General features: G+C 42.9%; 1 protein-coding gene across 10 annotated transcripts in view; it reads right to left on the bottom strand.

Annotated features, from left to right (window-relative positions):
- LOC106587766 (C-myc promoter-binding protein) overlaps positions 1 to 15,518 on the bottom strand; it is a 265,908-nt gene that overhangs the window by 55,280 nt on the left and 195,110 nt on the right. For 4 of the 10 annotated variants that reach the window (XM_045709140.1, XM_045709144.1, XM_045709141.1 and 1 more), the window contains 3 exons: positions 12,973 to 13,117; positions 6,683 to 6,811; positions 5,975 to 6,067 (listed from right to left, as the gene is read on the bottom strand). In XM_045709140.1, coding sequence (XP_045565096.1) covers positions 5,975 to 6,067; positions 6,683 to 6,811; positions 12,973 to 13,117 — 367 coding nt within the window. The remainder of the gene's footprint in view (positions 1 to 5,974; positions 6,068 to 6,682; positions 6,812 to 12,972; positions 13,118 to 15,518) is intronic. The other 6 variants (XM_045709145.1, XM_045709146.1, XM_045709149.1 and 3 more) reach the window with 2 other exon arrangements.

Below are 15,518 nucleotides of genomic sequence, written 5' to 3'. Positions count from 1 at the left end.
CAGAACTAGACATAGAGACAGAACTAGAGACAGAACTAGACATAGAGACAGAACTAGACATAGAGACAGAACTAGACATAGAGACAGAACTAGACATAGAGACAGAACTAGAGACAGAACTAGACATAGAGACAGAACTAGACATAGAGACAGAACTAGAGACAGAACTAGACATAGAGACAGAACTAGACATAGAGACAGAACTAGACATAGAGACAGAACTAGACATAGAGACAGAACTAGACATAGAGACAGAACTAGAGACAGAACTAGACATAGAGACAGAACTAGACATAGAGACAGAACTAGACATAGAGACAGAACTAGAGACAGAACTAGACATAGAGACAGAACTACACATAGAGACAGAACTAGAGACAGAACTAGACATAGAGACAGAACTAGACATAGAGACAGAACTAGACATAGAGACAGAACTAGACATAGAGACAGAACTAGACATAGAGACAGAACTAGAGACAGAACTAGACATAGAGACAGAACTAGACATAGAGACAGAACTAGACATAGAGACAGAACTAGACATAGAGACAGAACTAGACACAGAACTAGACATAGAGACAGAACTAGACATAGAGACAGAACTAGACATAGAGACAGAACTAGAGACAGAACTAGACATAGAGACAGAACTAGAGACAGAACTAGACATAGAGACAGAACTAGACATAGAGACAGAACTAGAGACAGAACTAGACATAGAGACAGAACTACACATAGAGACAGAACTAGACATAGAGACAGAACTAGACATAGAGACAGAACTAGACATAGAGACAGAACTAGACATAGAGACAGAACTAGACATAGAGACAGAACTAGAGACAGAACTAGAGACAGAACTAGACATAGAGACAGAACTAGACATAGAGACAGAACTAGACATAGAGACAGAACTAGAGACAGAACTAGACATAGAGACAGAACTAGACATAGAGACAGAACTAGAGACAGAACTAGACAGAGACAGAACTAGACATAGAGACAGAACTAGAGACAGAACTAGAGACAGAACTAGAGACAGAACTAGACATAGAGACAGAACTAGACATAGAGACAGAACTAGAGACAGAACTAGAGACAGAACTAGACATAGAGACAGAACTAGACATAGAGACAGAACTAGACATAGAGACAGAACTAGAGACAGAACTAGACATAGAGACAGAACTAGACATAGAGACAGAACTAGACATAGAGACAGAACTAGACATAGAGACAGAACTAGACATAGAGACAGAACTAGACATAGAGACAGAACTAGACATAGAGACAGAACTAGACATAGAGACAGAACTAGAGACAGAACTAGACATAGAGACAGAACTAGACATAGAGACAGAACTAGACATAGAGACAGAACTAGAGACAGAACTAGACATAGAGACAGAACTAGACATAGAGACAGAACTAGAGACAGAACTAGACATAGAGACAGAACTAGAGACAGAACTAGAGACAGAACTAGACATAGAGACAGAACTAGACATAGAGACAGAACTAGAGACAGAACTAGACATAGAGACAGAACTAGACATAGAGACAGAACTAGACATAGAGACAGAACTAGACATAGAGACAGAACTAGAGACAGAACTAGAGACAGAACTAGACATAGAGACAGAACTAGACATAGAGACAGAACTAGACATAGAGACAGAACTAGACAGAGAGACAGAACTAGACATAGAGACAGAACTAGACATAGAGACAGAACTAGACATAGAGACAGAACTAGAGACAGAACTAGACATAGAGACAGAACTAGACATAGAGACAGAACTAGACATAGAGACAGAACTAGAGACAGAACTAGAGACAGAACTAGACATAGAGACAGAACTAGAGACAGAACTACACATAGAGACAGAACTAGACATAGAGACATAACTAGACATAGAGACAGAACTAGACATAGAGACAGAACTAGACATAGAGACAGAACTAGACATAGAGACAGAACTAGAGACAGAACTAGACATAGAGACAGAACTAGACATAGAGACAGAACTAGACATAGAGACAGAACTAGACATAGAGACAGAACTAGACATAGAGACAGAACTAGAGACAGAACTAGACATAGAGACAGAACTAGACATAGAGACAGAACTAGACATAGAGACAGAACTAGACATAGAGACAGAACTAGAGACAGAACTAGACATAGAGACAGAACTAGACATAGAGACAGAACTAGAGACAGAACTAGAGACAGAACTAGACATAGAGACAGAACTAGACATAGAGACAGAACTAGACATAGAGACAGAACTAGAGACAGAACTAGACATAGAGACAGAACTAGAGACAGAACTAGAGACAGAACTAGACATAGAGACAGAACTAGACATAGAGACAGAACTAGACATAGAGACAGAACTAGAGACAGAACTAGACATAGAGACAGAACTAGACATAGAGACAGAACTAGACATAGAGACAGAACTAGACATAGAGACAGAACTAGACATAGAGACAGAACTAGAGACAGAACTAGACATAGAGACAGAACTAGACATAGAGACAGAACTAGACACAGAACTAGACATAGAGACAGAACTAGACATAGAGACAGAACTAGACACAGAACTAGACATAGAGACAGAACTAGACATAGAGACAGAACTAGACATAGAGACAGAACTAGACATAGAGACAGAACTAGAGACAGAACTAGACATAGAGACAGAACTAGAGACAGAACTAGAGACAGAACTAGACATAGAGACAGAACTAGACATAGAGACAGAACTAGACATAGAGACAGAACTAGACATAGAGACAGAACTAGACATAGAGACAGAACTAGACATAGAGACAGAACTAGAGACAGAACTAGACATAGAGACAGAACTAGACATAGAGACAGAACTAGACATAGAGACAGAACTAGACATAGAGACAGAACTAGAGACAGAACTAGACATAGAGACAGAACTAGACATAGAGACAGAACTAGACATAGAGACAGAACTAGACAGAGAGACAGAACTAGAGACAGAACTAGACATAGAGACAGAACTAGACATAGAGACAGAACTAGACATAGAGACAGAACTAGAGACAGAACTAGACATAGAGACAGAACTAGACATAGAGACAGAACTAGACATAGAGACAGAACTAGACATAGAGACAGAACTAGACAGAGAGACAGAACTAGACATAGAGACAGAACTAGACATAGAGACAGAACTAGACATAGAGACAGAACTAGAGACAGAACTAGACATAGAGACAGAACTAGACATAGAGACAGAACTAGAGACAGAACTAGACATAGAGACAGAACTAGACATAGAGACAGAACTAGACATAGAGACAGAACTAGACATAGAGACAGAACTAGACATAGAGACAGAACTAGACATAGAGACAGAACTAGAGACAGAACTAGACATAGAGACAGAACTAGACATAGAGACAGAACTAGAGACAGAACTAGACATAGAGACAGAACTAGACATAGAGACAGAACTAGACATAGAGACAGAACTAGAGACAGAACTAGACATAGAGACAGAACTAGAGACAGAACTAGACATAGAGACAGAACTACACATAGAGACAGAACTAGACATAGAGACAGAACTAGACATAGAGACAGAACTAGACATAGAGACAGAACTAGACATAGAGACAGAACTAGACACAGAACTAGACATAGAGACAGAACTAGACATAGAGACAGAACTAGACATAGAGACAGAACTAGAGACAGAACTAGACATAGAGACAGAACTAGACATAGAGACAGAACTAGAGACAGAACTAGACATAGAGACAGAACTAGACATAGAGACAGAACTAGACATAGAGACAGAACTAGACATAGAGACAGAACTAGACATAGAGACAGAACTAGACATAGAGACAGAACTAGACATAGAGACAGAACTAGACATAGAGACAGAACTAGACATAGAGACAGAACTAGACATAGAGACAGAACTAGACATAGAGACAGAACTAGACATAGAGACAGAACTAGACATAGAGACAGAACTAGACATAGAGACAGAACTAGACATAGAGCGAGCCAAAGAGAAAGATAGCCAGAGAGGGTCAGATAATGAGGGCCAGAGAAAGAGGACCAGAAAGAGGACCAGAAAGAGAGGTAGAGAAAGAGAGAGCGAGAGAGAGAGGTAGAGCAAGAGAGAGAGAGAGAGATATATATACAGTCGTATGAAAAAGTTTGGGCACCCCTGACAATTTTCATGATTTCCATTTATAAAGAATTGGGTGTTTGGATCAGCAATTTCATTTTGATCTATCAAATAACTGATGGACACAGTAATATTTCAGTAGTGAAATGAGGTTTATTGGATTAACAGAAAATGTGCAATATGCATCAAAACAAAATTAGACAGGTGCATAAATTTGGGCACCCCAATAGAAAAATCACATCAATATTTAGTAGAGCCTCCTTTTGCTAAAATAACAGCCTCTTGATGCTTCCTATAGCCTCTAATGAGTGTGTGGATTCTGGATGAAGGTATTTTGGACCATTCCTCCTTACAAAACATCTCCAGTTCAGTTAGGTTTGATGGTTGCCGAGCATAGACAGCCCGCTTCAAATCATCCCACAGATTCTCAATGATATTCAGGTCTGGGGACTGGGATGGCCATTCCAGAACATTGTACTTGTTCCTCTGCATAAATGCCCGGGTAGATTTTGAGCAGTGTTTTGGGTCGTTGTCTTGTTGAAATATCCAGCCCCGGCGTAACTTCAACTTTGTGAGTGATTCTTCAACATTATTCCCAAGAATCTGCTGATATTGAGTGGAATCCATGCGACCCTCAACTTTAACAAGATTCCCAGTACCGGCACTGGCCACACAGCCCCACAGCATGATGGAACCCCCACCAAATTTTACTGTGGGTAGCAAGTGTTTTTCTTGGAATGCTGTGTTCTTTTGCCGCCATGCATAACGTCCCTTGTTATGACCAAATGACTCAATCTTTGTTTCATCAGTCCACAGCACCTTATTCCAAAATGAAGCTGGCTTGTCCAAATGTGCGTTTGCATACCTCAAGCGACTCTGTTTGTGGCGTGTGTGCAGAAAAGGCTTCTTCCGCATCACTCTCCCATACAGCTTCTCCTTGTGCAAAGTGCGCTGAATTGTTGAACGATGCACAGTGACACCATTTGCAGGAAGATGATGTTGTAGGTCTTTGGAGGTGGTCTGTGGGCTGTTTTTGACCGTTCTCACCATCCTTCGTTCGCCTTTGCCTCTCCGATATTTTACTTAGCCTGCCACTTCTGGCCTTAACAAGAACTGTGCCTGTGGCCTTCCATTTCCTCACTATGTTCCTCACAGTGGACACTGACAGCTTACATCTCTGCGATTAGCTTTTTGTAGCCTTCCTCTAAACCATAATGTTGAACAATCTTTGTTTTCAGGTCATTGGAGAGTTGTTTTGAGGCCCCCATGTTGCCACTTTTCAGAGGAGAGTCAAAGAGAACAACAACTTGCTATTGGCCACCTTAAATACCTTTTCACATGATTGGATGCACTTGTCTATGAAGTTCAAGGCTTAATGAGCTCACCAAACCAATTGTGTGTTCCAATTAATCAGTGCTAAGTAGTTACAGGTATTCAAATCAACAGAATGACAAGGGTGCCCACATTTTTGCATAGCCTATTTTTCACATCTGATTTAATTTCATACAACTTAATATTGCTACACTAAAAATCTTTGTCTGGACAATACCCCAGTACTCTGCTTTTATTAGAAAATGAATGGCACGCCACTGTGATCATTTTCTGTGATGACAGAATACATTATTATGCAGCCTCAGAGGGGTGCCCAAACCTTTTCATACGACTGTATATAGAGAGAGAGAGAGGGTGAAAGAGAGGGAGACAGAGATTGAGGTAGAGAGACACTGAGAAAGGGGCAGCGTATCAGGGAAAGGTATAGTGAAAGAGAGAGTTCATAGATTTACCTGAGTGGCGGGGGGAGTGGAGGTCAGAACCCCCCCAGTGTGAGTGACCCGACCGGGTGTCCGACCCCACACCGCCCCAGTCCCCGCGGCTGACTGCATGCACGGGCACACACAGCACAGGCACAGGCAGGGAGGGACGGACGGAGTGGGTAGTTAGGTAGGGAGACAGCAGAGCAACCATAGTGAAGGAGGAAAAACATGGAGACAACAAGCCATGAAAGAAGAGAGGAAGAAAGGAAGGATGTAAGGAAGGAAGGAAGGAGCAGGAAGAGAAAGGAGGAGGGAGATAGCAGGGAGGAGGTGGAGGGAGGCCGTGTGGAAGCATTGAGAGAGGAGGGAGGAGGTGGAGGGAGGCCGTGTGGAAGCATTGAGAGAGGAAGGAGGAGGTGGAGGGAGGCCGTGTGGAAGCAATGAGAGAGGAGGGAGGAGGTGGAGGGAGGCCGTGTGGAAGCATTGAGAGAGGAAGGAGGAGGTGGAGGGAGGCCGTGTGGAAGCATTGAGAGAGGAAGGAGGAGGTGGAGGGAGGCCGTGTGGAAGCAATGAGAGAGGAGGGAGGAGGTGGAGGGAGGCCGTGTGGAAGCATTGAGAGAGGAGGGAGGAGGTGGAGGGAGGCCGTGTGGAAGCAATGAGAGAGGAGAAAAAAAGGACGTGTCAGACTGAGAAAAGGCGTAGTAAGATGGCGTAGTCGGCAGCCATTTTGGGGTGTACCTGTGCTACGCCTATCGTCAGTTGGGTCTACTTTGATGGAGTCAGGGGCGTAGGGGCCCTGCTCGGCCGTGTTAGTGTCGGCAGAGCTATCCAGGCTGCCGTGACTCACAGCGTCCAGGTCGCTGCCATCTGCTCCAAAGACAACAAGGCATTAAGAGAAACTTGGACACCATTTTGGCTCCTCAAAAACAAGGTGTTAATAAGGGTGAATTACTTTTTCTGTGATCGTTCTTCAGCGAGGAATATGTAGCCTAAATCAATTTGTCTGTGAGGGATTTGCAACTTTCTGTGAAAATGAAAATGATGTGAGGGATGTGTGTGAAGCAAGTGAACTTCTCTACAGGTGTCTGTGCAGCGCAGCAGGGAGTGGTCCACGGCCTGGATGTCAACACAATCTGGGGCCGTCTGGCTTTAGACCAAGTTAAATATTATGGACTGTAACTCTGTGTGTGTGTGTGTGTGTGTGTGTGTGTGTGTGTGTGTGTGTGTGTGTGACATCTTTAACCCATATCCTAGTGGGCCAGTGAATTGAAGCAACAGTGTTTTAAAGGTCACTAGAGGACTACAGTGTTTAATAGGTCACTAGAGGACTACAGTGTTTTAAAGGTCACTAGAGGACTACACTGTTTTATAGGTCACTAGAGGACTACAGTGTTTTATAGGTCACTAGAGGACTACAGTGTTTTGTAGGTCACTAGAGGACTACAGTGTTTTATAGGTCACTAGAGGACTACAGTGTTTTGTAGGTCACTAGAGGACTACAGTGTTTTACAGGTCACTAGAGGACTACAGTGTTTTGTAGGTCACTAGAGGACTACACTGTTTTATAGGTCACTAGAGGACTACAGTGTTTTATAGGTCACTAGAGGACTACAGTGTTTTATAGGTCACTAGAGGACTACAGTGTTTTATAGGTCACTAGAGGACTACAGTGTTTTATAGGTCACTAGAGGACTACAGTGTTTAATAGGTCACTAGAGGACTACAGTGTTTTACAGGTCACTAGAGGACTACAGTGTTTTACAGGTCACTAGAAGACTACAGTGTTTTATAGGTCACTAGAGGACTACAGTGTTTTATAGGTCACCAGAGGACTAGAGTGTTTAACAGGTCACCAGAGGACTAGAGTGTTTAACAGGTCACTAGAGGACTACAGTGTTTTACAGGTCACTAGAGGACTACAGTGTTTAATAGGTCACTAGAAGACTACAGTGTTTTACAGGACACTAGAGGACTACAGTGTTTAATAGGTCACTAGAGGACTACAGTGTTTTATAGGTCACTAGAGGACTACAGTGTTTTATAGGTCACTAGAGGACTACAGTGTTTAATAGGTCACTAGAAGACTACAGTGTTTTATAGGTCACTAGAAGACTACAGTGTTTTATAGGTCACTAGAGGACTACAGTGTTTAATAGGTCACTAGAGGACTACAGTGTTTTACAGGACACTAGAGGACTACAGTGTTTAATAGGTCACTAGAGGACTACAGTGTTTTATAGGTCACTAGAAGACTACAGTGTTTTATAGGTCACTAGAGGACTACAGTGTTTTACAGGTCACTAGAGGACTACAGTGTTTAATAGGTCACTAGAGGACTACAGTGTTTTATAGGTCACTAGAAGACTACAGTGTTTTATAGGTCACTAGAGGACTACAGTGTTTTATAGGTCACTAGAGGACTACAGTGTTTTAAAGGTCACTAGAGGACTACAGTGTTTTATAGGTCACTAGAGGACTACAGTGTTTAATAGGTCACTAGAGGAATACAGTGTTTAATAGGTCACTAGAGGACTACAGTGTTTTACAGGTCACTAGAGGACTACAGTGTTTTATAGGTCACTAGAGGACTACAGTGTTTTATAGGTCACTAGAGGACTACAGTGTTTTACAGGTCACTAGAGGACTACAGTGTTTTATAGGTCACTAGAGGACTACAGTGTTTAATAGGTCACTAGAGGACTACAGTGTTTAATAGGTCACTAGAGGACTACAGTGTTTTACAGGTCACCAGAGGACTAGAGTGTTTAACAGGTCACTAGAGGACTACAGTGTTTTACAGGTCACTAGAGGACTACAGTGTTTAATAGGTCACTAGAAGACTACAGTGTTTTACAGGACACTAGAGGACTACAGTGTTTAATAGGTCACTAGAGGACTACAGTGTTTTATAGGTCACTAGAGGACTACAGTGTTTTATAGGTCACTAGAGGACTACAGTGTTTAATAGGTCACTAGAAGACTACAGTGTTTTATAGGTCACTAGAAGACTACAGTGTTTTATAGGTCACTAGAAGACTACAGTGTTTTATAGGTCACTAGAGGACTACAGTGTTTAATAGGTCACTAGAGGACTACAGTGTTTTACAGGACACTAGAGGACTACAGTGTTTAATAGGTCACTAGAGGACTACAGTGTTTTATAGGTCACTAGAAGACTACAGTGTTTTATAGGTCACTAGAGGACTACAGTGTTTTACAGGTCACTAGAGGACTACAGTGTTTAATAGGTCACTAGAGGACTACAGTGTTTTATAGGTCACTAGAAGACTACAGTGTTTTATAGGTCACTAGAGGACTACAGTGTTTTACAGGTCACTAGAGGACTACAGTGTTTAATAGGTCACTAGAGGAATACAGTGTTTAATAGGTCACTAGAGGACTACAGTGTTTTACAGGTCACTAGAGGACTACAGTGTTTTATAGGTCACTAGAGGACTACAGTGTTTTATAGGTCACTAGAGGACTACAGTGTTTTACAGGTCACTAGAGGACTACAGTGTTTTATAGGTCACTAGAGGACTACAGTGTTTAATAGGTCACTAGAGGACTACAGTGTTTAATAGGTCACTAGAGGACTACAGTGTTTTACAGGTCACTAGAGGACTACAGTGTTTTACAGGTCACTAGAGGACTACAGTGTTTTATAGGTCACTAGAGGACTACAGTGTTTAATAGGTCACTAGAGGACTACAGTGTTTTATAGGTCACTAGAAGACTACAGTGTTTTATAGGTCACTAGAGGACTACAGTGTTTTACAGGTCACTAGAGGACTACAGTGTTTAATAGGTCACTAGAGGAATACAGTGTTTAATAGGTCACTAGAGGACTACAGTGTTTTACAGGTCACTAGAGGACTACAGTGTTTTATAGGTCACTAGAGGACTACAGTGTTTAATAGGTCACTAGAGGACTACAGTGTTTTCCAGGTCACTAGAGGACTACAGTGTTTAATAGGTCACTAGAGGACTACAGTGTTTTACAGGTCACTAGAGGACTACAGTGTTTTATAGGTCACTAGAGGACTACAGTGTTTAATAGGTCACTAGAGGACTACAGTGTTTAATAGGTCACTAGAGGACTACAGTGTTTAATAGGTCACTAGAGGACTACAGTGTTTTATAGGTCACTAGAGGACTACAGTGTTTTATAGGTCACTAGAGGACTACAGTGTTTTACAGGTCACTAGAGGACTACAGTGTTTAATAGGTCACTAGAGGACTACAGTGTTTTACAGGACACTAGAGGACTACAGTGTTTTATAGGTCACTAGAGGACTAGTGTTTTATTGGTCACTAGAGGACTACAGTGTTTTATAGGTCACTAGAGGACTACAGTGTTTAATAGGTCACTAGAGGACTACAGTGTTTTACAGGTCACTAGAGGACTACAGTGTTTAATAGGTCACTAGAGGACTACAGTGTTTTACAGGTCACTAGAGGACTACAGTGTTTTACAGGTCACTAGAGGACTACAGTGTTTTACAGGTCACTAGAGGACTACAGTGTTTAATAGGTCACTAGAGGACTACAGTGTTTAATAGGTCACTAGAGGACTACAGTGTTTAATAGGTCACTAGAGGACTACAGTGTTTTACAGGTCACTAGAGGACTACAGTGTTTTACAGGTCACTAGAAGACTACAGTGTTTTATAGGTCACTAGAGGACTACAGTGTTTAATAGGTCACTAGAGGACTACAGTGTTTTATAGGTCACCAGAGGACTACAGTGTTTAACAGGTCACTAGAGGACTACAGTGTTTTACAGGTCACTAGAGGACTACAGTGTTTTATAGGTCACTAGAGGACTACAGTGTTTAACAGGTCACTAGAGGACTACAGTGTTTTACAGGTCACTAGAGGACTACAGTGTTTAATAGGTCACTAGAGGACTACAGTGTTTAATAGGTCACTAGAGGACTACAGTGTTTAATAGGTCACTAGAGGACTACACTGTTTAATAGGTCACTAGAGGACTACAGTGTTTTACAGGTCACTAGAGGACTACAGTGTTTTACAGGTCACTAGAGGACTACAGTGTTTAATAGGTCACTAGAGGACTACAGTGTTTAATAGGTCACTAGAGGACTACAGTGTTTTACAGGTCACTAGAGGACTACAGTGTTTAATAGGTCACTAGAGGACTACAGTGTTTTATAGGTCACTAGAGGACTACAGTGTTTTATAGGTCACTAGAGGACTACAGTGTTTAATAGGTCACTAGAAGACTACAGTGTTTTATAGGTCACTAGAGGACTACAGTGTTTTACAGGTCACTAGAGGACTACAGTGTTTTACAGGTCACTAGAGGACTACAGTGTTTAACAGGTCACTAGAGGACTACAGTGTTTTACAGGTCACTAGAGGACTACAGTGTTTTATAGGTCACTAGAGGACTACAGTGTTTAATAGGTCACTAGAGGACTACAGTGTTTTACAGGTCACTAGAGGACTACAGTGTTTAATAGGTCACTAGGCAGGGTTTCCCAACCCTCTCCACGTCACACCTGATATAATTAGTCAGCTAATCATCAAGCCTTTGACTCAATGAATCAGGTGACAGTTTAGGTCTGGGGGGCCAAGGAGAGGTTTGGGAAACCCTGCACTAGAGAACCAGAGGCCTAGTCATGGCTGACCTGGAGGTGTGCTGGTGCCAGTACAATACAATACAATACAATACAGTACAATACAATACAATACAATACAATACAATACAGTACAGTACAATACAATACAATACAATACAATACAGTACAATACAATACAATACAATACAATACAATACAGTACAATACAATACAGTACAATACAATACAATACAATACAATACAATACAGTACAATACAATACAGTACAATACAGTACAATACAATACAGTACAATACAGTACAATACAATACAATACAGTACAATACAATACAGTACAATACAATACAATACAATACAATACAGTACAATACAATACAATACAGTACAATACAGTACAATACAATACAAGTTCACTGCAAGTGGAGAGAAGGAACTTTGATTCGATTTTTTTCTGAGTTCTAAGTTCTGCCAGACAGCACCACACAGCACCACACAGCACCAGACAGCACCACACAGCACCAGACAGCACCAGGCAGCACCACACAGCACCAGACAGCACCAGACAGCACCAGAAAGCACCACACAGCACCACACAGCACCAGGAAGCACCAGACAGCACCAGACAGCACCAGACAGCACCAGACAGCACCAGGCAGCACCACACAGCACCAGACAGCACCAGACAGCACCACACAGCACCAGACAGCACCACACAGCACCAGAAAGCACCACACAGCACCAGAAAGCACCAGACAGCACCAGACAGCACCACACAGCACCAGACAGCACCAGACAGCACCACACAGCACCAGACAGCACCAGAAAGCACCACACAGCACCACACAGCACCACACAGAACCACACAGCACCTGACAGCACCACACAGCACCAGACAGCACCACACAGCACCACAGCACCAGACAGCACCAGACAGCACCACACAGAACCACACAGCACCTGACAGCACCACACAGCACCAGACAGCACCACACAGCACCACAGCACCAGACAGCACCAGACAGCACCAGACAGCACCACACAGCACCACAGCACCAGACAGCACCAGACAGCACCACACAGAACCACACAGCAAAGGGTGTACAGGGTGAGTGTTAATTTCATGTATTCTTATCTGAAGGTTTCTACTGAATCTGTTGTATCTAATGTGATGAATGATGTATTGTAGTATGTATGTAATATGTGTTTGAAACGACAGACACCTCTCACATTGCTCTTTCAGACACATCCACTATTACACTGACGCTTAGCATCACATCCAAACCAACACATTTCATAAAGAAGCATGCACATCCGTCTTGTCTGTCAGACAAATCAGCAACCTCACAATAACCTCACAACGTGTTAAGTTCACAGCACTTTACAATCACAGCCTAAGGAGCTTGGTGCATCGTCATGGTTACCTGACAGAGGGCTCTGAGTGGGTGGAGGCTGCTGTTTGCGTAGCGCCTGTCTGAACTGAGCCACACCCATAACCACGTTCCTCAGCTTCATCCACATGAAGTAACCTCCTCTGGTACTGGAGGGCCAGGTAGACTCTAACACCGCCTGGAAGAGGAGGAGAGGAGGAGTGGGAGGAGAGGGGGAGGGGAGGAGAGGAGGAGGGAGAAGAGGAGGGGGAGGAAAGGAGAGGAGGAGGGGGAGGAGGAGGGGGAGGGGGAGAAGAGGAGGTGGAGGAGGAGAGGAAGACGTGGAGGAGGAGGGGGAGGAGGAGGGGGAGGAGGAGGGGGAGGAAAGGAGAAGAGGAGGAGGTGGAGTGGAGGGAGAAAGAAGCATAATTATGAACTCACTGATATAGGCTACACTTCCTTACTTATACACAAACACACACACACACACACACACACACACACACACACACACACACACACACACACACACACACACACACACACACACACACACACACACACACACACACACACACACACACACACACACACACAGACAAATATACAGACAAAAAGTCATTGTAATTCCAGACTGCAGGCCAACAAAAAAAGCTCTTCTATAAATGACAGCAGCCAGTGTTGCTGTCCATCCTAGTAATACTGGTGGTAATACTGGTGGTAATACTGGTGGTAATACTGATAGTAATACTGGTGGTAATACTGCTGGTAATACTGATAGTAATACTGCTGGTAATACTGGTGGTAATACTGCTGGTAATACTGGTGGTAATACTGGTGGTAATACTGATAGTAATACTGGTGGTAATACTGCTGGTAATACTGATAGTAATACTGCTGGTAATACTGATAGTAATACTGCTGGTAATACTGGTGGTAATACTGGTGGTAATACTGATAGTAATACTGGTGGTAATACTGCTGGTAATACTGATAGTAATACTGCTGGTAATACTGCTGGTAATACTGATAGTAATACTGATAGTAATACTGCTGGTAATACTGATAGTAATACTGGTGGTAATACTGGTGGTAATACTGATAGTAATACTGCTGGTAATACTGATCGTAATACTGGTGGTAATACTGATAGTAATACTGCTGGTAATACTGGTGGTAATACTGATAGTAATACTGCTGGTAATACTGATAGTAATACTGCTGGTAATACTGATAGTAATACTGCTGGTAATACTGATAGTAATACTGCTGGTAATACTGATAGTAATATTGATAGTAATACTCCTGGTAATACTGATAGTAATACCTCAGGCTAAAATAAGTCCCTCTATCACTCCCTCTATTACTCCCAGAATACTTGCATCCAAAATGGCCCCCTATTCCCTATATAGTGCAGTACATTTGACCAGGGCCAATAGGGAATATGATGCCATTTGGAAGGCACATAGAATGCCACAGGGGAACAGATAGTACAGGACAGCGGTGCTGTAACCTTCAACACGGCTCCACCGTGCTCAGAGATAACCTTCCTTTACTGTAACATCACTGGTCACGTGTTCATTTACTGCCCGGGTTACCAGGGCCCGCATCCCAAACACCACCTTACTCCCTATATAGTGCACTACTTTAGACCAGAGCCCTATGGGATGCTCTATAGACCCCGGTCAAAAGAAGTGCACTATAAAGGGAATGGGGTGCTATCTGCTGAGATGCTGACAGGTTGACAGCATCACAACTCATTGTAATGTCCTGTGTGATTATAGTGTCTGGTGCCGCAGGCTGCAACCGTGGAGACATAAAACTGTCCATGTCTCTGCTTCCTGACCTGCGAGCCAGCGGACTCAGAACATACTGGATGACTCCTAAAAGGTACCCTATTCCCTGTACAGTGCACTACGTTTAATCAGAGTCCTACAGGCCATGGTCAAAAGGAGTGCTATATAAAGGGAATAGGGTGTAATTTGGGATGCAGGTACTCTAACCTTGATGAGGTAACTACAGTGACATTACTGTGATTGATAGGTATTGTAGAATGATTTAAACAGGTAGTGACAGTTCCTGGAAAGGCTTGCTACAGGAAGGAACTGTACAACCTGACAGGAAGGTACTGTACAACCTGACAGGAAGGTACTCTACAACCTGACAGGAAGGTGCTGTACAACCTGACAGGAAGGTACTGTACAACCTGACAGGAAGGTACTGTACAACCTGACAGGAAGGTACTGTACAACCTGACAGGAAGACACTGTACAACCTGACAGGAAGGTACTGTACAACCTGAGAAGGTACTGTACAACCTGACAGGAAGGTGCTGTACAACCTGACAGGAAGGTGCTGTACAACCTGACAGGAAGTTACTGTACAACATGACACTAAGTTACTGTACAACCTGACAGGAAGTTACCTGACAGGAAGGTGCTGTACAACCTGACAGGAAGTTACTGTACAACCTGACAGGAAGTTACCTGACAGGAAGGTGCTGTACAACCTGACAGGAAGGTGCTGTACAACCTAACAGGAAGGTACTGTACAACCTGACAGGAAGGTACTGTACAACCTGCCAGGAAGACACTGTACAA

This window comes from Salmo salar, chromosome ssa26 (assembly GCF_905237065.1).
Source record: "Salmo salar chromosome ssa26, Ssal_v3.1, whole genome shotgun sequence".
Taxonomy (NCBI): Eukaryota; Metazoa; Chordata; class Actinopteri; order Salmoniformes; family Salmonidae; genus Salmo; species Salmo salar.
Note: the sequence above shows the minus strand (reverse complement) of the source record. Positions and strands in the feature narration are given on the sequence as shown.